Source organism: Gnatocerus cornutus, chromosome 9 (genome assembly GCF_029298725.1).
Source record: "Gnatocerus cornutus isolate USDA-ARS CGAHR chromosome 9, icGnaCorn1.1, whole genome shotgun sequence".
Lineage (NCBI taxonomy): Eukaryota > Metazoa > Arthropoda > Insecta > Coleoptera > Tenebrionidae > Gnatocerus > Gnatocerus cornutus.
This window is the reverse complement of record NC_142241.1, coordinates 8122730-8149161: the sequence shown is the minus strand read 5'-3', so window position 1 is coordinate 8149161 and position 26432 is coordinate 8122730. Positions and strand designations below refer to the sequence as shown.

The 26432-nt window shown below is 34.4% G+C and overlaps 3 protein-coding genes across 4 annotated transcripts; 1 reads left to right on the top strand and 2 right to left on the bottom strand.

Moving 5' to 3' along the window:
* Positions 1–309: 309 nt before the first annotated feature.
* On the top strand, positions 310–3689 carry LOC148168510 (enolase-like). Its single transcript, XM_088045740.1, has 3 exons — positions 310–433; positions 2211–2358; positions 2412–3689. Exons 2-3 carry the CDS (start codon positions 2235–2237, stop codon positions 3587–3589), a joined length of 1302 nt encoding a protein of 433 aa, XP_087901866.1. The 5' UTR covers positions 310–433; positions 2211–2234; the 3' UTR covers positions 3590–3689.
* Positions 3690–4378: 689 nt separating this feature from the next.
* On the bottom strand, positions 4379–8341 carry LOC148168509 (facilitated trehalose transporter Tret1-like). Its single transcript, XM_088045540.1, has 7 exons — positions 8156–8341; positions 7985–8096; positions 7803–7938; positions 5689–5897; positions 5457–5586; positions 5265–5404; positions 4379–5213 (listed from the first exon to the last, which is right to left on the bottom strand). The coding sequence occupies exons 1-7, from the start codon at positions 8326–8328 to the stop codon at positions 4434–4436; spliced, it is 1680 nt and encodes a 559-aa protein (XP_087901666.1). The 5' UTR covers positions 8329–8341; the 3' UTR covers positions 4379–4433.
* A 10621-nt stretch (positions 8342–18962) lies between these two features.
* LOC148168508 (protein peste-like) lies at positions 18963–24787 on the bottom strand. Of its 2 annotated transcripts, none has more exons than XM_088046313.1 (7): positions 24552–24787; positions 23743–24181; positions 20317–20514; positions 19954–20245; positions 19707–19906; positions 19520–19593; positions 18963–19316 (listed from the first exon to the last, which is right to left on the bottom strand). In XM_088046313.1, exons 2-7 carry the CDS (start codon positions 24169–24171, stop codon positions 19046–19048), a joined length of 1464 nt encoding a protein of 487 aa, XP_087902439.1. In that variant the 5' UTR covers positions 24172–24181; positions 24552–24787; the 3' UTR covers positions 18963–19045. The 2 variants fall into 2 exon arrangements, with proteins under 2 accessions (XP_087902439.1, XP_087902438.1); XM_088046312.1 differs by having other exon boundaries at positions 24556–24786.
* Between the last annotated feature and the right edge of the window lie 1645 nt (positions 24788–26432).

Here is a 26432-nt window from a genome sequence, read left to right as displayed (position 1 = left end):
TTGAAAACAATTTGAAGATGGTTTACTTGAAGTTTAGTGGACTGACTAGATTTTTTTACATGATTAATTATTAGGTAATTCGCATTTAAATTTTAATTTTTGTTTATTGCAGTTTTTCTGAAAAAATCTAAGGTATAAAACTTAAAAAAAATACTTTTAATGCGATTTTTTACATGGGTAATACTTTTTATAAGAAAATATTATATTGGGCCCTCTGGTGAACAACAGCGCAACAAGTATATTGCGCACATAGAAAACTGTACAAATTCAAGATGGCGCCTGACATATAACTTCCTACTTTTACAGCAAGGGGACCTTTGGTGACCTTTATTTCACCTTGTAATTTGTGGACAGGTCATATTTTGACACTTTAGTTTTGTGCCGGCTGCCAGGCAGAAGAAATAAGATTCCTGTTCGATTTTATTGTAATTATGTAAGTATTTTACTATATTTAAAATTTACCTATATCTAGATACAGATTTTGAATGATTTTATTGATTTTAATCGTTTCGGTGATCGGGTCTAGTGTGCTGTGATTAACTTTTTTCGGTTTTATAATGAAGGTCATTCTTCTTTTGCTGTATTAATTTTAGTCCTGTCGTTTAGTGTAGTTATTATTAATGAGTTATGTATTATTGCTGTTACGTACAACATTTTTTTCAGTTTCGTTATGAAATTTACATTATATGTCTCTGATGGCGTTTCCATTTGATTTGAATAGGCAGGTTGCTTTTTCATTACAGTTTTGTGTATTCGAAATTCTTGGTCTTTTTTTCAAATTTTAAACCATAAAAAGAGGCTTCAACCATTAGGTATAATAGTATTATAAAGTTCATAATAAAACTAATGAAATTTGGTCATTTATTCTTATATTCTGATATATTTTATATATTTGATCTTTCTGTTGTATATAAGCAAATATATTTTATATATTTTGTGTATTATTTATTGCACAATATTACGACAAAATTATTGTTGCTGGCTGACCTGTGGCCAGCCGAACGCGGCCGCAAATATGTTCCTTCGTGACACAATATAATTTTTTTTTTCAGTAACAGTCCAGTCTGACGACTTTACTTTGTTTATGCAGGAGATATATTTTACATAAAATGTCATCTTAATTTATCTTTTGATAAAGTCTGTAGAGTGATGAGAAAATAATAGGGTGATGTATAAAAATACTGATTAAACGCATGGTAACAAAAGTTTGACTATACAGGGTCCGGCAACACTTGTGTCCACTCCCAAAATCATCTTTAATTTTAAAGATAAAATTTTCAAAATTTGCATACGCTCACAGTTGACGAAGCTCTAGAAGCTGACGCAAAAATTTGTTTTTTATCGCTGATAGTTTTGGCGTCGCGACGCTTTGAAAATGTAATTTTTAGGTAATTGTGAGGGTTTGTGTTATCAACCCCTAATTTATTTTTTTTTCAATATAAATATGTTTAAAATATCTCAGTTGTTATTTTAGATTCAATGCAAATTGTCTTCAAAATTTGAGAAAAAAATGCTGTTTTATCAAGTTAGTTTCCAATTTCATTACGTCAAAATTGGGAACTACGTTTGCACCCATCTGTCAACATCTTGTGTCACAAATGACATCTATCCTTTGGGTCGCTTTAGATTGTAACAAAATTGGTGAAATTGTCGCTTTGTCGATGTTAATTAACGATTTGTGGTGTCCATAAAGTGCAACATGCCCGTGTTAATCAAAATTAGCCTTTATAAAAGTGAATGAAGTGGCTTGTGAAATTTTGGTGTAAACGTAGTTTGCCACTGCGCCGTCATAATTTTAAAAACTAACTTGATAAAGCAGCGTTTTTTTCGCAAATTTTAAACACAATTTGTATTTGATTTAAAACAAAAATTCAAATATTTTTGTTACAGTTATGTCGAAAAAAATTTGAATTCGCGAATATTTCCGCAAAAAGTCAAAAATCGCTAAAAATTAGACTTCTTGAGCGTCGCGACGCTAAACAAACCGTGATAAAAAACAATTTTTTTGTCAGCTTCTAGAACTTCGTCAACTGTGAGCGTATGCAAATTTTCAAAATTTTGTCTTTAAAATTAAAGACGATTTTGGGGGTGGACACAAGTGTTGCCGGACCCTGTATAGTAATGATTGTCAACATTATTTCAAAACAAGTTGCCACATGTCAACATTAACATTGACAAAAACTCCAACTATAGTTTTCCTTTTTTTACAGCGCGCATTTTCCCTCATAACCAAGATGCCAATGAAAAGCATTTTCGCTCGTCAAATCTTCGACTCCCGTGGTAACCCCACCGTTGAAGTCGATCTAGTCACAGATCTGGGTCTCTTCCGTGCTGCTGTACCCTCTGGAGCCAGCACTGGTAAACTAACCTCCTTTGTACCTTTTACAAGTCTCTGCACTTTTCATTTTTAGGTATCCACGAGGCTCTCGAACTCAGAGACAACGACAAAGCAAACTACCATGGAAAATCCGTTCTAAAAGCAGTGAAAAACGTGAACTCCATCATCGCTCCAGAGCTCCTTAAGTCGAATCTCGAGGTGACTCACCAGACTGAAATCGACGATTTAATGTTGAAAATCGACGGAACTGAAAACAAATCTAAACTTGGGGCCAACGCTATCCTTGGAGTGTCTTTAGCGGTTGCTAAAGCTGGTGCTGCCAAAAACAACATTCCTTTGTACAAACATCTGGCGGCGCTTGCTGGAAATAAAGATATCATTCTTCCAGTACCTGCTTTCAATGTTATCAATGGAGGCTCTCATGCTGGTAATAAATTGGCCATGCAAGAGTTCATGATTTTGCCGACGGGAGCGTCGTCTTTCACCGAGGCCATGAAGATGGGAACGGAAGTGTACCATCATTTGAAAAATGTCATTAAAGCCAAGTTCGGCTTGGATGCCACCGCTGTGGGAGATGAAGGTGGTTTTGCCCCTAATATTCCCTCAGGCGAAGAAGCTTTGAGTTTGATCGTCGCGGCTATTGATAAAGCCGGCTACACTGGCCGCATCGAAATCGGCATGGATGTCGCAGCGTCTGAGTTCTTCAAAGATGGACTCTACGATTTGGATTTCAAAAACCCACAATCCGACAAGAGCAAATGGATCACCGGAGAAAAACTCTTGGAATCGTACAAAGGCTTCATCCAAAAATTCCCCATTGTGTCCATTGAGGATCCTTTCGACCAAGACGACTGGAATTCGTGGACCTGCATCACTTCCTCCACTAAAATCCAAATTGTTGGCGACGACTTGACAGTCACCAACCCCAAACGTATCGCCACTGCCGTGGAGAAGAAAGCCTGCAACTGCCTCTTGTTGAAAGTTAACCAGATCGGTTCCGTCACGGAATCTATCAAGGCACATCTTTTGGCCAAAGCCAACGGTTGGGGAACTATGGTTTCTCACAGATCTGGAGAGACTGAAGATACTTTCATTGCCGATTTGGTTGTCGGTCTTTCAACAGGACAGATTAAGACTGGAGCGCCTTGCAGATCAGAGCGTTTGGCTAAATATAACCAGATCTTGCGTATTGAAGAGGAACTGGGATCTGGAGCGAAATACGCCGGAAAAGCGTTCCGTAAACCTTTGTAAACTTGAGGCTAGTTATTTTGGTGCCGATTTCCATAGCGGCCAACGTATTTGTCACGGTAGAGTTGTCCTAGTGTACCGTATTTCAAACCTACGCGGAAAATCTTATAAAATTTTTGTTTGTTTTAAAAAATTGTTTTGATTTTTGTGCGTATTTTCGTTGGAGGAATTTTCGAGTAGATTTGAAAGATTTACCGTTTGTAACCGTCAATGTAAAAAGCGTACAATAAATTTTAAAAGACTTATTTGCTAATTATTTATTTACCTGCTTTGAATATCATGCTTTGCAAAATTTTCGGATTTCAAGCACATTTCAATCGATTTCTTCAGAATTGAACATTAAATCTTCATAAAACTTTAATATTTTATGCATTTACATCTCCACTTTATGGAGAAAACCAACATTTAGCGTCAAATTTAGTTGATTTTTCGACAATTTTGCGGATTTTAAGCACATTTTAGCCGATGAACATTGAATTTTGATAAAAATTTATATCCTATTCATTTCGATCTCTACTTTGGGGATATAGCCTCAAAAACCGTTTTTTATGGAGAATATCGACATTTAGTTGACTGTTACAAATTTTGCGTAAGATTAAAATTACAAAGAATGCAGTAAACGTGGAGTATCTAGAGAAAAAGTAAAATTACAACAAGAAATACAATGTTTAAGGAAAATTAAATCAGAAGAAAATCTAAAATAATTGGAAAATTGGCTTATAGAAACCGAACAAAAGAGGGAACAAAAAATGGCTATTTTCATGTTATTAAAAACAACATCTAAAAATGAAATAAATAACTTTATTTTTTAAATTACAGTTAGCCTAATTGTACTTTGAACAGTTAATCACACATCTTCAGTCTTCTCCTCTCCTCTCCGTCTCGCAACCCAAGTAACATTTTTCTGCTGGAAATAATCCTCGATTTGACTCAACGTTTTCCCTTTGGTTTCCGGTAGCATCAGATATAAAAATATACTCGCAACCAGCGACGAGCCCCCAAAAATCCAAAAAACTCCATGAACTCCCACCGCATTCTTCACAAACGGAAATGTTTTCGCCACCGCAAACAACGCGAAATTAAAAATCATGAAAGTGAGTCCACCGGCTAAACCTCGAACTTTTGCAGGAAACAATTCCCCCAACATAACTCCGGGTAAAATCATGAAACCTACAGTGTTCGTAGCTACGTATAACAGCACACAGAGGGCGGCAAAGTAGCCATCTGAGGATGAAGAAAAACAGTTATCGCGGGGATATAAATATGTACCTAAACAAAGAGCTGAAATTGTCGTTCCTAGCCCGGAAGTCATTGCTAAAGCTCGTCTACCAACTCCTGCAAGAAGCAAACTTGCCACCAGAGCAAAGATAAAGCGAATTGCGGCTGTTAAAACAGCGGCCATGAAGTGGTCGATGCTTTCCCCGTTGATTTGGCTGAGGAGGTCCACTGCGTAGAACACAATGATGTAGGTACCTGAGAGAATTTGCATCAAATTGAAGAGATTAATGATGATGAATGGCTTGATCACTTCGGGGCGGAAGAAAAGTTGCTGGTTGCTCGACGTGGTCGACGCGTGCTTTTTCTCGAGCTCTGTGCGCTCGGTGAGGTGCTCCGTTTCCAGACGAGCCTAAAAAATTGTATTTTAACATAATTTCGATTGTTATTTAGATGAACTTACTTGGAGAGTGTTGCCCCCACGCAACCACAGTAAAGCTTTTCGCGCTTTCTCCGGTTTGTCGTGTCTCACCAACCACACCGGACTTTCCGGCAAAAAGAAAAATATAGCGGTCGCCAAAACGGGTAGAATTGTGCTCAAAGCTGTAAACAGACAATGTTTTATTTCCATCGCACAGAAATTCTAGTTACTGACCCGCGACATATCTCCAGGGAAGCATTGAGCCGAGAGCGTACACTAGCAGAATCCCGAAGGAATAACTTGCGAACGGGACGCTGGAGAACATGCCTCGGAGATGTGGTTCTGAAATCTCCCCAATGAGGACCTGGATAACACAAATGACAAAGCATGTAGCTCAAAGTTAATCCTTTAAGTGATTATCCTAGACTATTGTTATAATGTTATAAGTTCTCTTAAGCTCGCTTACTTGTCCCGCTGCCGCTGTTAGCCCCGCTGAGAGTCCTGCAACGAGGCGTCCTAGCAGAAGGATAGCGTGATTGGGAGCGAGTCCAATGAGGATCCAGCCGATGATTAGAGGCATTGAAGCTATCTGTAAAGCTAATTTTCTGCCGCAACGGTCCATTAGGACTCCACTCAAAAGTGACCCGAATGGAGTAGCAGCTGAATGAACGCTGGCTGTAAACAAAAATCAAAGCGTCGAAAATTTTCGTTGAGCCGAAATCAAGATTCAATCAATCGGTAACGTGAACATGTTAGTCCCATTTTGGGATGATGAATGGACGTAATCAACAAAAACTAGGTTAAATGAGACACGAGGATGGAAAGGAGGCGGATGGAAATTTAATTTGCATTTTATGCTAATGGGAGTTTCAAATGAAGGGTGAAAAACAGAGACGTGGATGTTACTATTTTTGACTAATGACAAGATAAACTAACGAGAATTTACCTCGGAATTAATAAAAAATTACTCCTCGATTTTTTGTTAATATTGTTTATTTTTAACCCCATGCTGTTTTCGTTGATTGATTTTGCAAGGCGTTTTGAAAAGCGTCTCTCTGGAATTTTTAAACTCCGGTTAAAATATTTGAAATATTTGTGACGATGTTGTTATACCGTTAACTAGTTGAATATTTTCAATTTTTGAGCTTTAAATTGTCAACCTTTAAACCGGCACATCTAATTAAATTCATCATTGCAAAAGTGGCCAGGGTCAGTATCAAAGTGAGACTTTCCGTTTTAATTCATTATAAGACGTGAAAGCGAATCCGACTATGCAAATATGTAATCAACAAATCATTATCCTTGTTCAAGTCACTTCTGGTAATCCGCCAAAGGATTGAGATCACTCTCTACCGTCAAGACAAAGTCAAACAAGTAAACAATGTGCGTAAACACCAATCTTGACCTAATTCCTCCTTTATCCTTACCTCGTCGATTCCGTGTCAATGGTACAATTAAACGGACTCAATAAACCCAGAAGAGTCCCGTAGAATCGATCGTTTCCATGCTTCCACCCCACAGTTCTCAATAAATTAAAGCCGGTATGTGGTAGGTTCAATTTGTAAAACTAAAACGATCTTGACCTATTTTCCACCTAATCTAAACAACTGGTTGTATTTTGAAGGTGACGACAAGTGAATGACCTTACTATTGAGTTAAATTGACTGATTGCTTTGAATATTCCTAACATTGGACGGACACTCTTGTTCGGTTGATGACCGACGCCGAGCGGTCTGCAAGAAAGGAAAAGAACCGCCAGGAAGTTAGCCAGTTTGAGTAAAACTAAATTTCGGTTTCAAGCAAAAACTTACTTTGCTACTGCGAAATATACAATTTTTTATCGAATTTTCTCTGCTTCAACGAGCTAAGGCAGTTTTTCTCGTACTAGAGAGTAATGGAATCATCTGGCTCTCCTTTTTAAAATTTTCTTTCGTTTTATCAATAAATGAAAGGAAATAAATGGAAAAAACTGTTACGTTGAAACTTTTTACGCTTGCCGATGAAAGAACTGATAATTTAATTTCAATTGCGATATTAAAGTTCGATTTTAGTCCGTTTTATAATTTAGTGCAACCGATAAATTGCCGCAATAAAAGAATATCGTAAAATTGGAGACGTCAGGCTGAGCTTCGGGGTTCCATTATATGAGAATCTTCGATACTCGCAAAATTTGTTTCTTTTGCTCTATAATTTTCTGTCTATAAAAATTTTAAGGACAAAAAAGGACAAAAAGCCTTCCGAAATTTCTAGCAATGGAGTGTAAAAATTGAAATTCTAGATCTCTAAATTTTTAGAAACGACCGTTATAGCGCCCGAACGCTATATTTGCTGGTAAAAAAAATCGGCTCATCGTATTAAATCAGTGGTGTTATTGTTGTTGTCCAGTTCTCAGATTGCCCAAAATAACGCCACTTAATTTGCGAGCCTTGAACACACGATTATGCACATTTTGCCCATCAAGCAACAACAACGATTTTGGTAGGCTTATTAATAGTACTTAAGAGACCAGTGAACTCGTCTGGCCTGATGTAAACTAATGATTTATTGATTGGTTTGATTGTATAATAGAGTCGGACTTACCTATCCAAGAACCAATCTCGTCATCTATCCGCAAGGTCTCGTTTGGGTACTTGAGTTGGGGTAGAAGAATAGCGGAATATCCGACCGGCATTCCACAACTCGCCGAACTTAGCATAACGGCACTAGTGACAAAACTCTAGAAACACTTTAATTTTGTTCATTTTGTTGTTGTTTTTACTTACTTGCGCCGCGACGCCTCTCCACCCACAATGTTTTCTACTTTGAGTTCTTTTTGCTTGAAGGGGTTGGTACTGCGTGTCTTTCTGAGATGTTTCTCCATCATCGTCGGTACCGCTGCAAGGGTGAGAAGAAAAACAATGCTAAATTGTCAAAATGCCAAAAATGGTACATACCTGTGTTCTGATTTGGCATCGGAGCACATTGTGACGTTGTCCGCGTGTTTCTGTCGGAAACTGCTTAATCTTTTTGTTTTATCGGTGTTGGTGGCGTTATTAGTAATATTTGAACCCCCTCCACGCCTATGGCATAAATCACACCCGGTATCCTTGTTGTCGTCTCTCATCATAAATAACGTTTTTGCAAATGAATTCTGACACTTCCGTTCTATTTTTTTTTGCGAGGACCGTTTAAGCAAATTGTCGTCGCCTTGAACCAGCGCGCGAGACGTAATGGAGTCTTCAGGTGTGGATTTTTTCGGAATTTGAAGAGTAGGGGTTTGAGAATGTAGGTCAATTGGGGTTTCCTGTTGGACTGACCTTGGTCGGACACCAGAAGCACCCACGAGGTAGCATTCGCGAGTCTCCTTGTGCCATATCGGATTTTTGTTTGACCATAATCATTCGAAGCAACACAACAAGTTTATTTAGTCATTTCAGGTTGCTCATAAAGTTATGTTCGGAAAATGCTCGTAAATTTCGATAAATTACGATTAAATTTTACGGGAGAGTTCTGGAAGAGCTCCTTTGGTATATGTCGAACGTGAGAGCGTGAAGAATTTAGTAAATTTCTGTAAGTCGCGAAGTTGGAGCGCGCAGACACTTAGGGCGATTTTATTCTGCAGAAAAACTTACGTAAAAGACCCGGAAAACTGAAATAGACTAATCAATATGAAATTAATTTTAAAATATTATTAACTAAAGACGTTTTTTTAATACTCTCCAAGATTATATTCAAAAAACATAAAAGGTTGGTGAAAACAAAACATCCTAAATATGACAGTTGGCAAGAGTGGTAACTAAATGAACAGTTGATGTTTCTAATGTTTTATTATTAAGATAATTATTATAATTTATTACATATCGATCGAAAGAGCAGCTCGACATCTATCAACTGGGCAAATCTCAGATCGATAGGGCTAATAGTTTAGAAGGGGCCGATCAAAAAACCAAAATTTAAAAAAAATTGTCAATTGAGTTTCAAAATTTTTTTGCACAAAAAATCGACCATCGAATTTTTGACTTTTGAGGCCGTATTCTAAAGTAAAATGTCCCGAGAAAAACGACGGTGAAAACAGTTTCTCAAATTTTTTTTTAGTTTCGGAGATGTTGAGCTTTGAAAATTTTCTCAAACTCAAAATTCAATATCCGAAACTTTGATCGCTTATAACTTATTGTGGACCGATCTTAACGAGTATTACCTTTTAGGATTCTACGTGAAATTCTGCGCACAATGAGACCGTGTCTGAATGAGAAACCGAAAAACAGCTCTAACTTCCATACTGAAAAAAAGAAAATTTCGAATTCGAACTATCTCGATTTCTAAGCAAAAAAATCGCAAGAGAAATGATTTGAAAAAAAGTTTTTTTTATAGTTGCCTTAATTCCGGAGATATCGAGAAAAACTGTAAATTATGAACAACAAATTCTGTCAACGCGATTTATAGACACGTGCCGTTTTTATGAAAAACCTATGGACCAATTTAGAACAGGAAATAAGTTAGTACAAAAGATCAAATTTGACTAAGAAAAACAGGAAATCCTACTTTTTTCGTGTCGATTAAACTTCATTGTCCATGAACGAAATTAAAGAAAGTGTTCAAAGTGATCACCATTATTTTCCCAACACTGTGCACGTCTCAAAAATCTTTCCAAGTAAACCCTTGAATTCGAGTAGCATTTTAGCCTTCTTATAAATCACCATTTCGGTTAACTCGACGTTTGAAAATGTAACTATTTTTTGGTATTCAAACAATTTCACTTTTCGTAAAACTGTTCCCAAAATCGGCAAAATTACAACAAAAATAATTAATGATTAAGTATAAATTCAGTTTTAAATACGACTATACGTCATTTTTCCTGCAGAGAAATTACCGATACAATGGATCAATTTTAGAAATCAGCAGGATTTTGCTTATGTTTCTACAATTTGGTGACGATTTGACAAATGCGACAGATCTTATTTGATATTTCGCAGGAATTACAGGAGTTTTAACAAATCAGGATTGTGTACATCGTTTTGTTGAACGACCAATCACAGAGCCGCATTTTAAGTTTGGCGCCTACAAAAAAATCTACTGTAGAAATAGCGCTATGAATTTTACTTTATGTGAGAAAATAGAAAAAAGTAGATAATTTCAACATTGAAAGGTAATAACTGGATTTCTAACACTGTCCCTTAGGTAATCAACAATAAAATAAAGTTACTTAGTTACTTTTGAAATTTCATAGCCTGTTCTCAATTGTCACTTTACCAGATGTTAATTTTAAGGGGAATAAATAGAAACTTAATATGCAAATATAGAAACCATGAATAGGTCATTAATTTTTCTTAATCATATTTTGCAATACGATTTTCACAAACTTTTCCTTCAATCAAAGACATGACGTGAAACCTCAAAGCCAACTGAGCATGAGTTTTTTTATCGCACGATATTTCGTTTATCGATGAAAGCAAAAGTTTCGTATTGCTGTCCTCATCTCACTTCTGTTTCGTTGGAACTTAAGAAAGCTCTGTCGAACTTCTTCGGAGCAGATTTTTCTCGTTTGCGTTGTTGAATTGAATTTAAACTCTTTAAATTTCCTCGGGGTAGCAATAACCGACTTTTCTATCAACTTATTTTTAATACGCATATCTGTTCAACGCATTAACGAAAGTAGGTCAGCAAAGAGTAAAGGCGTCTTCAACGTCCTGGCAAATTTTTTATTAAACAAATTGGTCCGAGAATAATCTCGCAAATATTATCTCGCTGAACTGTCGCGGTGGGACGTTGGATAATATTCCTATTATCTTTTGTGGTGGTACAAAGAAACTTTCGAACGGACGGAAGATTGTGCATACAATAAAAGCAGAATTAGGGAACTCTTTTTATAGTGCGGTGGAGTGGTGGAGAAACTACCCCATTTCTGGAAAAGTTCTCGAAAGGGGAGATAAAGATAGTAATCCAAGCGAATAGTTTCTATTCATTAGCGAATAATTTATATTCTTGTTTGCAACAAAGAAAAACAATTATAAATAATCGTATATTTATTATGAGTGTATTGTACAAAATTACATTTTCTACAATTCCATGAAATACATAAGAAAACTGAACAAATAAATTAAGTTAGACGGTCGAAGGTGCATCATGATATGATATACATGCGCCAACTCCCAAAATTGAATAATACTTACATAAGTACCTAAATAGCGCCCGGTACATAAAATAAATATAATTACGAAATAAAAAACTGTCAGAAACAAAGCGCCATGAGCGTCGCCGGCCCCAAACACCTCGTCTTCGCCTTTCTGGTTTTCTCGGTGACAATTTCCCGCATCTGATGCATTTCGAACTCTTCGTCGTGCGTAAGGATGACCAATTCCGCTTCTTTCGGATCACCACCCTCGTTAGTGGTAGTTGACACTTGATAATAATTCTTCGTTTCGACGTTGCGACACTTCACACCACCCAAATAAACCAGAAGAACGACGAGAGGAAGCACTCTGAGCGTTATCATGTTGAAAACTGTGAATTGGATTTTATTCGATCCGGCTTTTATTATATACGAAAAGTGTTGATGGTTTGGAGGTTTTTCCCGGTTTGGCGTGTCGTGAGGGATTCGTGGTTAAAGTAGTGAAATTTTTGATGACCCTTGAGACCTCTCGTAAGTGATAAAGACTATCGTTCTGTTTTCAGCGATAGGAAATAATACGCAAAGTTCATTTGTACAGCTTTGCTCTGTTTATTTCGGGGGCAGATCGCGGTGGACTGAAAAAATTCTCGGACAGTCAAAACAATGGCTATAATTGATAATTGCAATTTACGAGAAATTGTTTACTACGAACGTTACTACGTTACTGTTTACTACGAAATTTAGAAACGCGTTATGTAACTTTTCAGTGATATGCAATTGGGTTCTTTCTTTTCTTTCCCGACTTTTGTATAAACCAACACGAAAAAAACACAAAATATTTCGGTAAAAAATCACTTCCTACGCCACGGAGTATCACGGTCTGTCCTTGCACTGTATGAATTTGAATAAATATGGAGGTTATCGATGGCTTCGTATTGATCATTTATTTTTTAATTAACTCGATCAATAAGTCTGTCGCCCTCTTTATTTACATCCGAGAGTTTGTCATCGTTGCGCTGATATTTGATGAAAAATTGCGAAGTTTATTTCAAACGTGTGCCCATTCAAGTAGAGCCAGGGGTGGATTGGAATTTTTCCTCTTCGTGACAGAATTAAGCTCACGTGTGCGGTCCTGACTTTTATGAATTATTTTGACTGGTTATTAGGGCGAACGCTCGTTTTCCGTCTTTTGATTGATAGAGTGATCAACAAATTAAGCCAACATCTGCGGATGTTTTGATATAAAGATTTTCTAAAGTTAAGACGTTCATTAATCACTTTGTTTTTCTTTTTGGATTATGGAGTTTGACTTAATAAATTTTTATCAGTTACACTCAATTAACAAATAAGCACATATTTTGAGAACAAGTAATTAGCTATCAATGAGATTTTCCATGACATTTGGTAGTTTATGGGTGTGATAAACCATATTTTGTTGTATTTTGGTCAGAATTATTGCAGATGTTGTCGGTGAACTGTGACATGCTAAACCAAAAGCGGAAGAATTTCGGCATTATCAAACTGGTCATAAATTATGCAGTTTGATAAGATTTTTGAAACGGTTTTTAGTTCGTTTTGCGGCTTTAAAGAGTTATCTAAAAGAACAAATTTTTAATTAAATGTATCAATTTTCTTAAATATTGATTTCACATTTTTATAGGCATCGAAGCATTCATTTGTAAACTGCCTCAAAAAAGCAATATCTCCCAATTTCGGGCAAACATTGCTTTTCATTTGGATTGCGAAAAAAAGGGAACTTCCGTAGATTTTGTTATCATCATAAATATCCTAAATTCGCTTCTTTTACAAAAGTGACACTTGAAACTGCCTCTTAAGATTCCCCCACATGAGGAGGTCAAGGAGGGATAAAACGAGAATTGGTACCGACAATAAAAAGTCACGTTTTTATTTATACGTCTTTCCCTCTGTTGCGGCGTCAAAAATCTTGAAATTAACTCCGACAGAAAATGTCTCAACACAGAATTTCATATTTTATTCCCGAACAATTTTGCCATCGTTTAAAATTTCATACAATGTTACTCCTCGTTTTCCCCAGAATCTTAAACTTAATTCGACTTGATTACAATCATTTTCAGGACATAAACCACTCTTTACTTCGTTCATGTTTCAGCAACTCGGCACTTTTCAGTGACCTATTTTATATTATGACTCTTAAGAAATCCTGTGGTGCAATCAATCGATTAAGTTTTTTTATTTCTCCATTTTATGCTCGTTTCAAGTTGTGAGAATGCCAGGCTCGATATTAATTCAATTATAAGCATAAAAATATCTTCTAAGTAATTTTTAATCGAATCAAATGAGTCTGTGACATCTGGAAAGTTTTTGTAACTGTGCTCCCTTGAGGGTGAAATGTTTTACCGTCACGCAAAGGTCATTTTTTAAATTTGGACACATTTGGGCAAATATACGTACATAAATCGTTTTCATTAAAAGAGTTAGGAAACTTCATGTTTCGTTCGAATGGTAATGAGAGAAACAAGACCGGAAATGTTAGATTATATCGATTTGAAATAATTACACTACAAAAGTTTTATTTAAACATTTTTGATAAACTCAGCAGAACGTCACTTTTAATTGATTTAACGTTGACTTATTAAATTAGCGCTCGTTTTTTTAATTCGATTTTATGGGTAAGTATCCTGGCGCATCCACCATTTTCGCAACTAAGTTTGTTCAATTTCGACATTTCGGTACGTTTAAACTAGGTTAATTCTTTTCTTTCTGTATCTCCACAGTCTGCACTTGCAACAGCATCTGATAGGGACGTGTCGCCGAAGTTGCAAAGTCTCTGAACGACTCTTAGGGATAATCACATGTTGGCTTATCAAAAGAGTCGTTTCTGATAACAATTTCCAGGAGATTGAAATGACATTTAGACATACTGCGACTTTAATTTATTCGCATTTCGAAGAATTGGGAAATAAATTCAATGAAAGTGTTGCAATGACTAAATTAAATAAAACAATTACGTCGATGAGACGACGAGGGATTTACTAAGCGAATGCAACTTGCTTCAATTTAATTCGTTCAATTGCATTGTTGTTGGTTGACTATTTGGACTGTGACATAAACAAATTAGGTTTGAATGTGGCGCAGTATCTTTTGATTGAAGTTGGGTTTTTATTATATTGGAAAATTTCATTACAAAAATAGTCTCTGCTGGCGCACTTTGGTGAATTGTATGCAGCTTTTTGTAGATAAAGAGGGTTAAATGATGAAAATATTCCAATCCCGGTTTATAGCAGTTAAAGGCATGATAAAATTGCAGCTTTTCCATTATTTTTCATGTCCGTTGCTACTGAATTAACAACACTGCATTTGTATTAAAGTATAATTGAAAGTCGCGTATCCGGAAAATTTGCATTTTTTACGTTGCTTTTTGATTATTTTTGTTCAATTAAATTGATTGCGGTACATGGTGAGCATCTGATGGTACATGCATAACAATCACCGATAGATTGATTGAAAATATAACAAAATGGAACACGAAAACGGAAACGGACCAAATTCCTTGAAGAGAGAGAGCTGAAAAATTTTTAATTTTCAAGAATTTTTGAACAGTTTTTAGTTGGTTTGAATTTTCCATTTTTTTTTAATTTGTTTTAAAAAGACAAACTCGTCCTCCCGAAATAAATGGTTTGAAATTCTCGCTGAAAATAATTGTAAACAAAATATAACCAGCCGCATTCATGTTTTTCCTGTACTTTCGTGTCACGACAAATTCAAATTAACCGTAGACGCACCTGTTACCAGAAACCAACTTTGAAATTAAAAAAAAATAATTAGTGTAACGATCTATTAATTATTTTTTGGCTCGAATATCATTTGATTTTAATCTTTCAATTATCAAAATTAATTCTCAGACTTCTTAAACAGTGTAAAGATTGGAGAGACTAAAACTTCATAATTGATTTTTGATACCCTTTTATGTTTGCACAAGCTTTATTTCCGGGAATATCGAAAAATGTTTTAATTTTTCGCATTCTTAAGACATTTGGGTCATAAGCTTTAGATATTTCAGAAATAAAATGGTGTTCTCTATGAAAGTTATAATTTATTGCTTTATTTATTTGGGTTATAAATTGATACTTTGTACGCTTCAATCTCTAGGAAATTGCTCGCTTACCCTCATTTCTTTGTGAGAATTTTTATTAAATCAATTATGATAAAATTGGTTTTTGCCGACGGCCGTGCCATTAGAAATGTGATATTGGGTTTAAACAGCTTTTGGGGTATACTAAATAAGTAATTTCTAAAAAGGAACGAATCTTAAGGGGCATGAAAAAACAATCTTCTAGCTCTTTGTAGGGTTTTAAGTATATACGAGCTCTTTATTTGGCAAAGTTATTAGTGTTATGAAGATTAAATTAAATATTCACTGAGTCGGAATGAAAGTTCGTGGGTTAAATTTCTTACGAACTAAAATTAAGGGTACTCACAGTTCAGCAATAATCCCTTTTAGTACAAAATCACATTTTGATCACGTTTCTAGCCCAGAACGATTGACTTTAAACATTTTTTCGCAATCAACCTGAAAATTGACTTATTGGACTTTTAATCACGTCGTTTTTCATTTAATTGACATCCTGTCTGATCATGATTGTTAAAAATAAATATTTCTAAGGCATTTTACCAGGAAGTTTCTTATGAAACTCGATTTACAATTTCATCATGCAGAAATCTAAGGTTTTTGAGAGATAAACTTATCCAATTTATCGCTTTCACAAAACAAACAAACCAATTATGATTTTGCATATTTGTAATTATTAAATAAAAAAAGATTTGTTATTAAAAACAGTAAATCGGTTTTGTGAGAAAATGACAGTTGCTCGGTTCAACAACAAGATGGTCGATACGAACAAAGTCCATGGCTGGGATTTTTTGCGCCTGTTTTACGACGTTTTAGTTTTGTAAAAAATGGGAAGAAAAAACGTTTTGTTCAATTCAGGCAATTTTCTATGGACACTTCTTATTTGTAAATACTGTATTTTTTTAACGCTTATAGTAAGATTTAACGTTTAATCTTCTTATTTGTTTTGAATAGAGCACAAAGTAATTTCGAGGACGAAATTCACAAGGTGCTAATGCAATTTGTGTCTTATTTAAGGAATGGTTTCTGAGATTACAAGGAACTGAGTTCATTGTAGCTGTGGGCGTATGAAGTAATTGTTCTGCGGCTATGTCTTATTACCAAAATTAGATTTTTGATTGCTAGACATTATTTCACTTTTTGGGGCGTATTGATGAGATTTAATATAAATAAAATATGCATGCTGCAACCAGTAATACAGACATGATAACACTTTTGATAGTCCCTGTATTCACAATAACAAGTAAGTTACTTTGTTGTCTCTGTTATTCATTCTGGAAAATGAATGAAAAGTAATTATATTACTAAACCATAAATACTCAACAACTTTTACTAAAATTTATTACTCCGACAATTTTAATGTTATACAGCAATCAAATTTGGCCAGATTGCGCATTTTAAGCTGTTTATTGACTCTTCCAAATTGCTAAATTATTGATTTTCAAGCTGAACCAAAAATATTCAACATTGTGTATTAAAATCCGTAATTTTGACAATTTTAGTATTTCAGCAATCAATAGGTAGATTGTTAATTTTGAGTTGCATATTAGCTCTAACAAATCTAAATTATATGTAGAGCCAAAAAGAATTGTTCATTTTCAAGCTAAATAAAAAATGTTCAACATTTCTTACCAAAATCCGTAATTCTGGCAATTTTAATGTTATAGCAATAAAATTTGGTCAGTTTGCTCTTTTTGAGCTGCTTATTAACTTCTTAAAATCGCTAAATTATTGAAAGGAAGATTTTAGAATTTTTCATTTTTAAGCTGAACCAAAAATATTAAAAAAAAAATTCCAAAATTCCTAATTATGGCAGTTTTAATGTTATAGCATTCAAATTTAGGGAAATTGCTATTCTTGAGTCGTTTATTAACTTCTCTGAAGTGCTAAATTATAGAAAGGAAATAACAAAATAAAAAATTTCATGCTGAAGCTAAACCATAAAAATATTCAACAACTTTTACTAAAATTTATTACTCCGACAATTTTGATGTTATAGTAATTAAATTCGGCCAGATTGCACTTTTTTAACTGTTTATTAACTCCTTTAAATTGCTAAATTATTAATAAAAAAATACAAATTTTATGATTTTTATTTTCAGGATGAACCAAAAATTTCTATCATTTGGTACTAAATTTCGTAACTTTAACAATTTTAGTATTACACCAATCACTTTTGGGTATATTGTTATTTTTGAGTTATATTTTAACTCCAACAAATTGCTTCATTATAGAATCAAAATTACAAATTTTATAATTTTTTATTTTCAAGATAGACTAAAACTGCAATATTTTTTATTAAAATCCGTAATTCTGGCAATTTTATATATGTTATATGTGTTATATCAAATTTAGGGAAATTGCTATTTTTAAGTCGTTTACTAACTCCTCCAAATTGCTAAATTATGGAAAGAAAATTTATGTTATAGTTATAGCAATCAAAGTTGGTCAGATCACTTTTTTGAGCTATTAACTCCTCCAAATTGGTATACCTATTGATAGAAAAATACAAAGTTTATAATTTTTGTTTTTAGGCTGAACCAAAAATTTCCATCATTTTTTATTAAAAAACGTAACTTTGACAATTTTAGTATTACATCAATCAATTTTGGGTAGATTGTTATTTTTGAGTGGCATACTAACTCCAACAAATTACTAAATTATAAAATCAAGAATACAAATTCTAGAATTTTTTATTTTCAAGCTAAAACAAAAATATCCAACATTTGTATTTAAACCTGTAACTTTGACGATTTTAGCAATTACAGCAATCAAATTTGGCCAGATTGCTCTTTTTGAGCTGTTCATTCACTCCTCAAAATCGCTAAATTATTTAAAGAAAAATACAAATTTTCGAATTTTTATCATCAAGCTAAACCAAAAATATCTAACTCGCACACTGCTCGTGCTTTACTATAAATAATAGTCATATTATGTGATATTTTAGCCACAAAACAACAGCGAAAATCTATCACAAATATCACACAAAAATTCTTGGCCCAAAGACGGCAATTATTTGAAGAATATATTGGTATCTCTGTAAATTCTCAAGAGAAAGCACAAAGCACCTCTCGGAACGTAAACAAAGGAGACGCTTTTTGATATCTGCCTACTTATAACATAATTATTGGAAACAAACCAATCACCTATAAAAATTATGACTGCTAAAAATGAAATATTTTACCCAGTTTATCAAAATCTTTCTACTTTTTAAATTTGGAACCCAAAAGCCCTACATCAGCAGCCTGTCGGTTTCTGCTTCGCCTGAGATGTATGCATCCCAACTACAATTCCAAAATGATGTATGCGCATCGACCATTTCGCGTTACGTGACAATAACAATTACAAGATTTAACATGATCGCACGTTGGATATACGACCAGAAACTATGTCAAGGCCTCCGATAACAATTCTAGAAATGAAATTGTCATCTGGAGCTTTGGGATTTACCCTCGCGTTGCAGTTCATTTAAACCCCGAACTCCCAATTGTATACTTTAACGATCCTTCTGGTTTTATGCTTGGAGTAAAACCAACGACGGTGGCTTTTAACGTTTTAATATAAATAACACTAAAATAACAATCATAATTATCGTAATACACCTTAATAACATAAAATCGGCTTTCAACAACGAAGGGGAATTTCTTCAGTCACAGTAGTTTGAGGTATTTTACATTCGGTTTGGATTTTCTTTTTCTTCGATGAACAGTACATGGTGAAGAGCACCCACACAAAGGAACATAGACCTAAGGTGATTAATATCAAAACGGAGATGTTGCTCACTTCGGGAAGACTTTGGATTTTGATTAGCAATGATGCTAAATCGTCAGAGGCTGGAAGATTTTGGTCGAAGTAGAACAAGGGCATGTAAATTCGAGGCACGTTTGCGTACATTCTGAAAAAAAGAACATTATTTGATGAAGAACTGTTTTGATAACGGAAGAGAAAAGAAGGATTAGCATGCAACACTCATCGAATTCCGATAACACTGCTTGAGATGTTGCAACACCAACTTCCCGTCAGCATTAATTATTCAAATTTAGTTTGCACACCACAATTTTTTTCTTCATCGATTCACGCAAGTTTAAATCCACTTACGTGATATGTTCTATGGGTTGTAAAAGCACGTTGAGTTGCATCTTAGCTCCAATATCGATCACAATTCCTGATTTCTGTAAGTTAATGAAAAGTTTTGTTGAAGAGTTAACAATGCGGGGAAAACGAATTTCAAAGTTTTTAGATTAAAGACTTGAGGCTTTGTAGTTGAGAAAATTCGGGCACTCACCGGTTCCAGGGTGATGTAAAATTCGTGCTTGTCTTCAGGTTTTAGCCCCTCAATTGCGTTAATATAGTAGGGATCAGCGTTGTAAAAGTGCGGCATTGATAGGAACGTAGGCGAATCCTGGCGACAAGAGGACACGTTAAAGACCCCGGAAGGGTGACAGTCGCCCACGCAGAAGCATTTATTTTCGGGGCGAAGCGTCCCTGCGAACGTAAAAATAATGATAATGGCGATATCACCGTCGTCTTACCGTTGTCGAAGATATTCTTCCCCGTGTACTTGTATCCTTTCACCCCTTTAACAATTACATCTTTTTCGTATTCGAGTCGGCCGTATTTACACAATTCGGATGAGAAGAATTCGATGTAATCTCGCTTCCGATTGATGGGGTAAAATTCACCCGCTGATCCCCTCACAGCGTTACATTCGCCTTCGTAAAAATCAGATTCATTTCTGTGATTCCACGCCATTATCTTGCCGAAGTTCTCATCTACTTCGGTCCACATGCTGAAGATCCCATCACCTCCAAGCGTGTTGTTTTTCTGTAAAGAAAACAAATCGTGGATTTCGTAAAATTTATGGGAAAACGTTATGACTTACTTTGTCAACTCACCCCATAAAACAGTCCGAATTTATCGGTGACTCCGGTCAATGGGAAGCTGCTTAGTATGCTGAGGATGCTTTCTTCGTACCCGTCGAAGAGGATTTCACCGGCGGTTTTAGTCACGTATAAACTTGATAACGTTGATAAGGAATAAGAAATGGTTCGCTTGGAGATGTAGCCGACAGTGCGATATTTGTACGCCACGGTCTACAAAAAAGACAGGCAGACGACGATTAGGTGTAAATCTTACAAGGATGCGGAAAGTGAGTTTTAAATTTGTGGTTAATTAGATTGGGGACGTTGAACATATAGGCACTGCATGCTTGGCAGCTCTATGGCTCCCCAGAGGGAAATCACTTTCTGCTTGTCAAACTAAATGTAGTTAATTATTTTCTTGCTTTGACTGTGTTTTCAAATATTCAAGCAAGTATTCAAAACGGAGAATATGGAAAATTTGCGGAGGTCCAAAAGGAACACATAAAATTTCGGAAAAATCAAATGGAAAGTGACATATTCCACACGGTTCAATATTGTTAAGACTCATTGTTTTAGACGGCGAGTCGTAAAAAAAATAATGTGCATAACTTATCGGAAATTTGGCACTTTCAGCACTTGTTATGTAATTCTGTATATTTTTTCGTAATCTTTCTGTATCATGGGGATAAAAAATTATTATGTTTACAGGTGCAAATATTTCTGTTTACCTTCTCATCCACTTCTGCACTTATTAAATAATTCAAAATTCTAGTTTCCACTTGTTGCCATTTATTTATTGGTCGCTTGTCAAGTTGTTAGAGCTATTGTAACACTATTCTGCTTAATTAGACCTTAATAACTTAACAACGAGAAGTGCTGAAGTGCATTGCACATAGTAACTTCTCTTCCACCTCTCTTTATGGTAATTAGCAACGAAAAAAAATGTAATTAACGAAATCAAACAACAAAGCTAATTGAAATTGAAAAGACCTAAATTGTGTTCCGTGCAAAGTGTTAAATTGAGGCAAACCGTCAGTTCCGATCGATTTTAACGTAATTAGGCCAAACTTTGTCCTCACAAATTGCTAGGAATGATGAAGAATCAAGAAACATCTAGATAACGATGAATCTCTCGAGGAAGTAATTTAAGGTTGCCAGAGAGCTGAAAATGTGAGCAAGTTGCATTAAGATTATAAATGAAAATGGAGGGAATTTTACATTTTAATTGCTCCATATCCGAGACTAAAGACATGCAGACACAACTGATAAGTAATTGCAAACATTTAGATAACAAGCAAAACCGGACTAGAGACAATTCATTAACAAAGTACAGTTATTAGTTTGTAACAAGGAAACCAAGAAACTTCGTAAAGTTTGACAGAGGTAAATTGTGTTTCGGCTTGCGGCTTCGATTACATGATCTCCAAATCCCTGAACACAATAATTTTCCCGGTTTATCCCTATCGGAAAAGCTAAACGAGATGCTGCATTTTTTATCTCGCTAATTTATATCTCGTGTTAACGATGGTATTTTTTATACTCAATCCATCCAAACAAATTTATCAGGCTCTCTATAAAAATAAATTAGTCTGGGACGTTAACACGAACTTATTCTTGAGAGATAGAGACAAAAATGGAAGCGGCTAAGCTTGTCTGTTTTCTGATTAAATTATTAAAAATTAAAATTAATAACAGTGTATTAAGCAGAGACGGTTGTAAACCTTGAGGTTTTTCTTCAGCTGGCCTAAATTAGTGTGTTTGCAATTATACACCCACTTCTAATTTAGACTTGAGGTTGAAAATTTTTTTGCTACAATTCCGTTATAATTTCAAGAGTTATCTAATGTTTACATAGCAACGTCATCGAATGATCGGGGAGATTACGATATTTGGGGAGATAACAATTCTACAAATAAACAATTTCAGCCAATCAAAATGTTAAGTTTTATAAAAAAATTGAAATTTTCGAAATTCTCTAAATTTTTTGGTTTTTAAATAGTATTTAGCTTTAGAATTTTTAATTTCACAGCTCAACAATTTAAAAGAATCTGAAATGAAAATCTTTAAATCTAAACTTTAAACATCAAAGTATCAAATAAACTGAAGAATTCTAAAGAAAAAGTGTGTTACGAATTGTAGGAAAAGCTAGGATTCCTACAAAAAAGAACAACAAGGCGATTTTTAGTCTTTTTTATATTGGGGATAAACAAAAAAATTCTAAAAAAATATAAAAGCTTATAACTTTTGTGATTTTAAAGTCACAGCAATCAAATTTTGAGAGGTTACTAATCTAAACTTGCTTATTATTAACAGTACAAAATCGCAAAATTGTAGACCGAAAGAGTCAAATATAGGTTATTATTTTGAGGATGAACCAAAAAATTCGAAACTTTGGATGTAACTCTGGTAATTTAAACGCTAAAGGAACTAAATATGACCAAATTACTAATTTAGATTTGCTTAGTTACAATCTCAAATTAAAAACTATAGACCGGAAGAGAAAAATTTAAGAAAAAAATGTTTTGAAGACAAAAAAATCTGAGAATTTTTTCTTAAACGTTTTAAGTCTGGTAATTTCAACGCCACATGAATTAAATTTAGGAGTTGTTTATTAACCAAGCTAAATTGCAAAATTATAGACCAGAAAAAACAAATTTTAAGTTATTTTATTTTGAGGATGAACCAAAAATTTCAATTCTTTTATTAAAGGTAAGTAAATCTGTTAATTTTAACACCAAAGCAATTAAATTTGGGCGAATTACCACTTGAACTGTGCTAAATTAAAAAATTATTATAGGCAGGAGACAAAAATTTTGATTTTTTTTTAAAGAAGATCTAAAAATTTTTAAAATGTGCTGTAACTCTGGTAATCTTAACACCAAAGCAATCAAATTGGGGGAGTTTACTAATTTTGACCAACTTATTAAGTGAGCAAAATTACAAAATTATACAACAAAAAGAACAAATTCCAGATTTTTATCTTAAGGGTGAACCAACAATTTCAATTTTTTTGTATTTAAGGGTTGTAACTAGTAATTTAATAGGGCAATAGAAACAAATTTTGGAAATCCAAATATTGTAAACTAGTGCGATTTTTTTTGAGATTTTATTATTTCCGTTAAAATCTTTTTTTTTGTGATTCCTCTGTCTCGTGAGATACCATACGACTGTTTTTGAGCTTCTAAAGAATTTTTCACGCAACACACATTGATTCTTGAAGTATAGACATTCTGGAGAAATATGTCTCCTCCTGCTACACGAAATTAAGATAAACTGTCCCAGGAACACGCGCATGGATAATTTAATAACATTAATCGTAATTAGCTTAATTATCAAATTTAAGTACAATCGAATTTATAATTAAATTACCAGATTGTCGACACAAATTAACGAATCTAGCACACTGTTAACCTACCACAATAAGAAGCGCTTTTATCTTTAAAACAGATTAAAACTTACCAAGGGCACCACATTAATGATGTTAAGGACGTCGCTCAGATTTCTTCCGCCACCATCTGGATTATAAAAATACAATTTCCTATGCCTGTAACTAATGGTGTTGTTGTGATCATGCCATGTAATATTCACTTTCTCTTTAACTTCTTTGAACTTGTAAGGTCCTAGTTCTTGGAACTTTGGCTTAACGCCTTCGACGAGTAAATCCTCCGGATTTGTCCAGTTAAAAAGGTAAATGTCTAAATCCAAGGGTGGATCGTTCGTTCTCCAAACTTTGAACGGCTCGGTTTGTGGGCTAAAAGTCATTGCACTGCTCATTAGGTAGTCATAAAGAGCTTCGAAATATATAAAAATAGATATGCCTAAACTGACGAGAGCTAATCCTAAGAGGAGCAGGCAGAAGTTACAGCAGGATCGACATCGTTTCTTCATTTTTTCATTTCTGGAACACAATTTTGTTGAGTTAGTAAGTACACGACCTTGTTTAATTTATCTGAGATTTCTACATTCGCTCTACGAAAGTGACCTTATGAACTGTTGTGATAACTTGAGAACATCAATTTTCTATCAGCAGAAAAACGAGAAGTTTCCATACTTACAATTTCGGGTTAAACTTCAAAATCTTTGGCATGGTCATCTTCACTAATATATTTTAAGTTTTAACTAAACATTCGTTTAATAATACAATTACAATCAACTAATGTGGTTGCTGGGCATAAAAACAGCCAAACATCCGTTTGACCCCATACACGATTTACTCAATAACTCTTTTGTGAATAATTAATAAATGTGCATATTGAACAGTAACGTACTCACTTGAATATCACAGCATTGTTGTTCGTATGTCATGGGCCGGACTCGTTGCTTTCATTAGAGACCACAAAAGGTCTGCACACAGGAAGTAGCACTAATAGTAGAATAATTTTGTACGATTATGTTTGAATAAGAGATTTATCTACTGGACGAATAGACTTCAGGAGTGTTATCACTTATCGGATGACCTTTATGGTTACTGGTAATGTAAGCACATACTACGCTCACAATGTGCCTGACATCTTAATTGAATGTTTTAAGACAGACCGAAGAAACGGCGCGAAATTTGCAGACCACAAATACATCTACACGTGGAATGATGTCTCTACTTCAACATTATCTTGATAAGAGCGAAATCTCATATTACTGACAACCCACAAAACATTATTCGCGATTTAATCCATAAAAGACAACACGAAAAATGAAACACAACGAAATATATTTCACTTTTATGTGTCACGTCTGGTTTACTCCTTTTTTGTGGAGTTGCTAATTTGACAAAACGCTACAAAGCTGTCCAACATCTGCCCCATCTGCGATAAATCTGTGATATCAATTTTAATTCTCCATCGAGAATTGTCTTTTTTATTGAATGCTGGGAAAGTTCAGAAATAGATATACAACACATTTTAAAGTGTGCTCTTATCTGTCTTAGACAAGGACGTTTTATTTTTAGTTTAGTACTAAAATTTGCCAACGTAGGTACTAAAAATATTATTAAAATATTTATATACATATTTTATTTAACACTTTCCAACTCATAATGTTTGCGTATTTTATTTGCAAAAAGTGCTTTAATTGTTCTCTCTATTTTAACGGCAAAGGTAGACAAAAAACGTAACATTAACTGAATGGTGGATCAAGTATTTTTTATTTATAGTCTTTGGCTTAGAGATGTAACAGAGCACAAACTACAAAAGTTTATAATAAAGGAAAGCAAGAATTAAGAATTTACTCAAAATTAAAAAATTAAAATAATTCGATATAATTAAAAACGAAAAGAAAAAACTAATAACATTGATTTATGTATTATGTTTTATGGATTCAGCCTTCTTGTCTAAATAATATAAATAATCCAAACGACTTTGTTTTTTACTTCGTGCGAATAAATATATTAAAATACATCTAAAAACATTTTTCACAAGAAGTAAACATTTGTAAGAAACCGTTTATTAATGAATGGCACTTTACAAAAACGTGGTCGATTATAAAGATTTATAAAAAATGTATTAAATGAGAGCAAAAGTTATCTCGCCAAGCGATAGTATTTCAACACATCACAGTCTTGGAGGTAAATACGAACTGTTCCTGTTTTTTTTGTTCAGGTTTGCTTTAAATTCGTAATAAAGTCTTGTTGAAACTATGAAATGAAGCAATTCGCAGAAGCCACTTTTTGTCTTCGTTCAAATTTGAATAATCTTGCATATTTCACCTGGGGGCTCAATAACCATAATGAAATTCCTGCTCCTTTGATCACTTTTACGTTCATGATACGGAATGTTATTACCCTGTTATGGGTAATACAGGGTGGTTTGAGTTCGTGCTAGAGAATCAGAGAGTCTGGGAGAACCCACCAGAAACTAAATAAAATAAGAAAAGTAAGAGAGACTTCAAACTTAAAATAATCGTAGAACCTAAGAAAAAAGTAAATGAATTGCTAAATTTCAAAGAATCGAAAAGAATCTACATTTTCGTTTAGTCAGTATTTTTGCAAAATTCCAGTTTCCTGAGTTATCTAATGTTGACATATCGTCATCGAATGATTGGGCGATTACAATGTTACAATATTGAGAGATATTCTTATCTTAGTTTACATGAATTACAAATGACAAATGTGCACGTAATGGTGCTGACAGGTGTGTCTTTACTTGATACACTAA

Excerpts from the sequence above, each read along its gene's own strand:
- LOC148168510 (XM_088045740.1), top strand. The coding sequence starts at position 2,235 with ATGCCAATGAAAAGCATTTTCGCTCGTCAAATCTTCGACTCCCGTGGT. Across the intron at positions 2,359-2,411 it reads ACCCTCTGGAGCCAGCACTG|GTATCCACGAGGCTCTCGAA; the intron begins GTAAACTAACCT and ends TTTCATTTTTAG.
- LOC148168508 (XM_088046313.1), bottom strand. The coding sequence starts at position 24,171 with ATGAAGAAACGATGTCGATCCTGCTGTAACTTCTGCCTGCTCCTCTTA. Across the intron at positions 19,907-19,953 it reads GAAGAATATCTTCGACAACG|GGACGCTTCGCCCCGAAAAT; the intron begins GTAAGACGACGG and ends TTACGTTCGCAG. Across the intron at positions 19,594-19,706 it reads TTTACATCACCCTGGAACCG|AAATCAGGAATTGTGATCGA; the intron begins GTGAGTGCCCGA and ends ATTAACTTACAG.
- LOC148168509 (XM_088045540.1), bottom strand. The coding sequence starts at position 8,328 with ATGATGAGAGACGACAACAAGGATACCGGGTGTGATTTATGCCATAGG. Across the intron at positions 5,405-5,456 it reads TCCCTGGAGATATGTCGCGG|CTTTGAGCACAATTCTACCC; the intron begins GTCAGTAACTAG and ends GTCTGTTTACAG. Across the intron at positions 5,214-5,264 it reads GTGGGGGCAACACTCTCCAA|GCTCGTCTGGAAACGGAGCA; the intron begins GTAAGTTCATCT and ends ACAATTTTTTAG.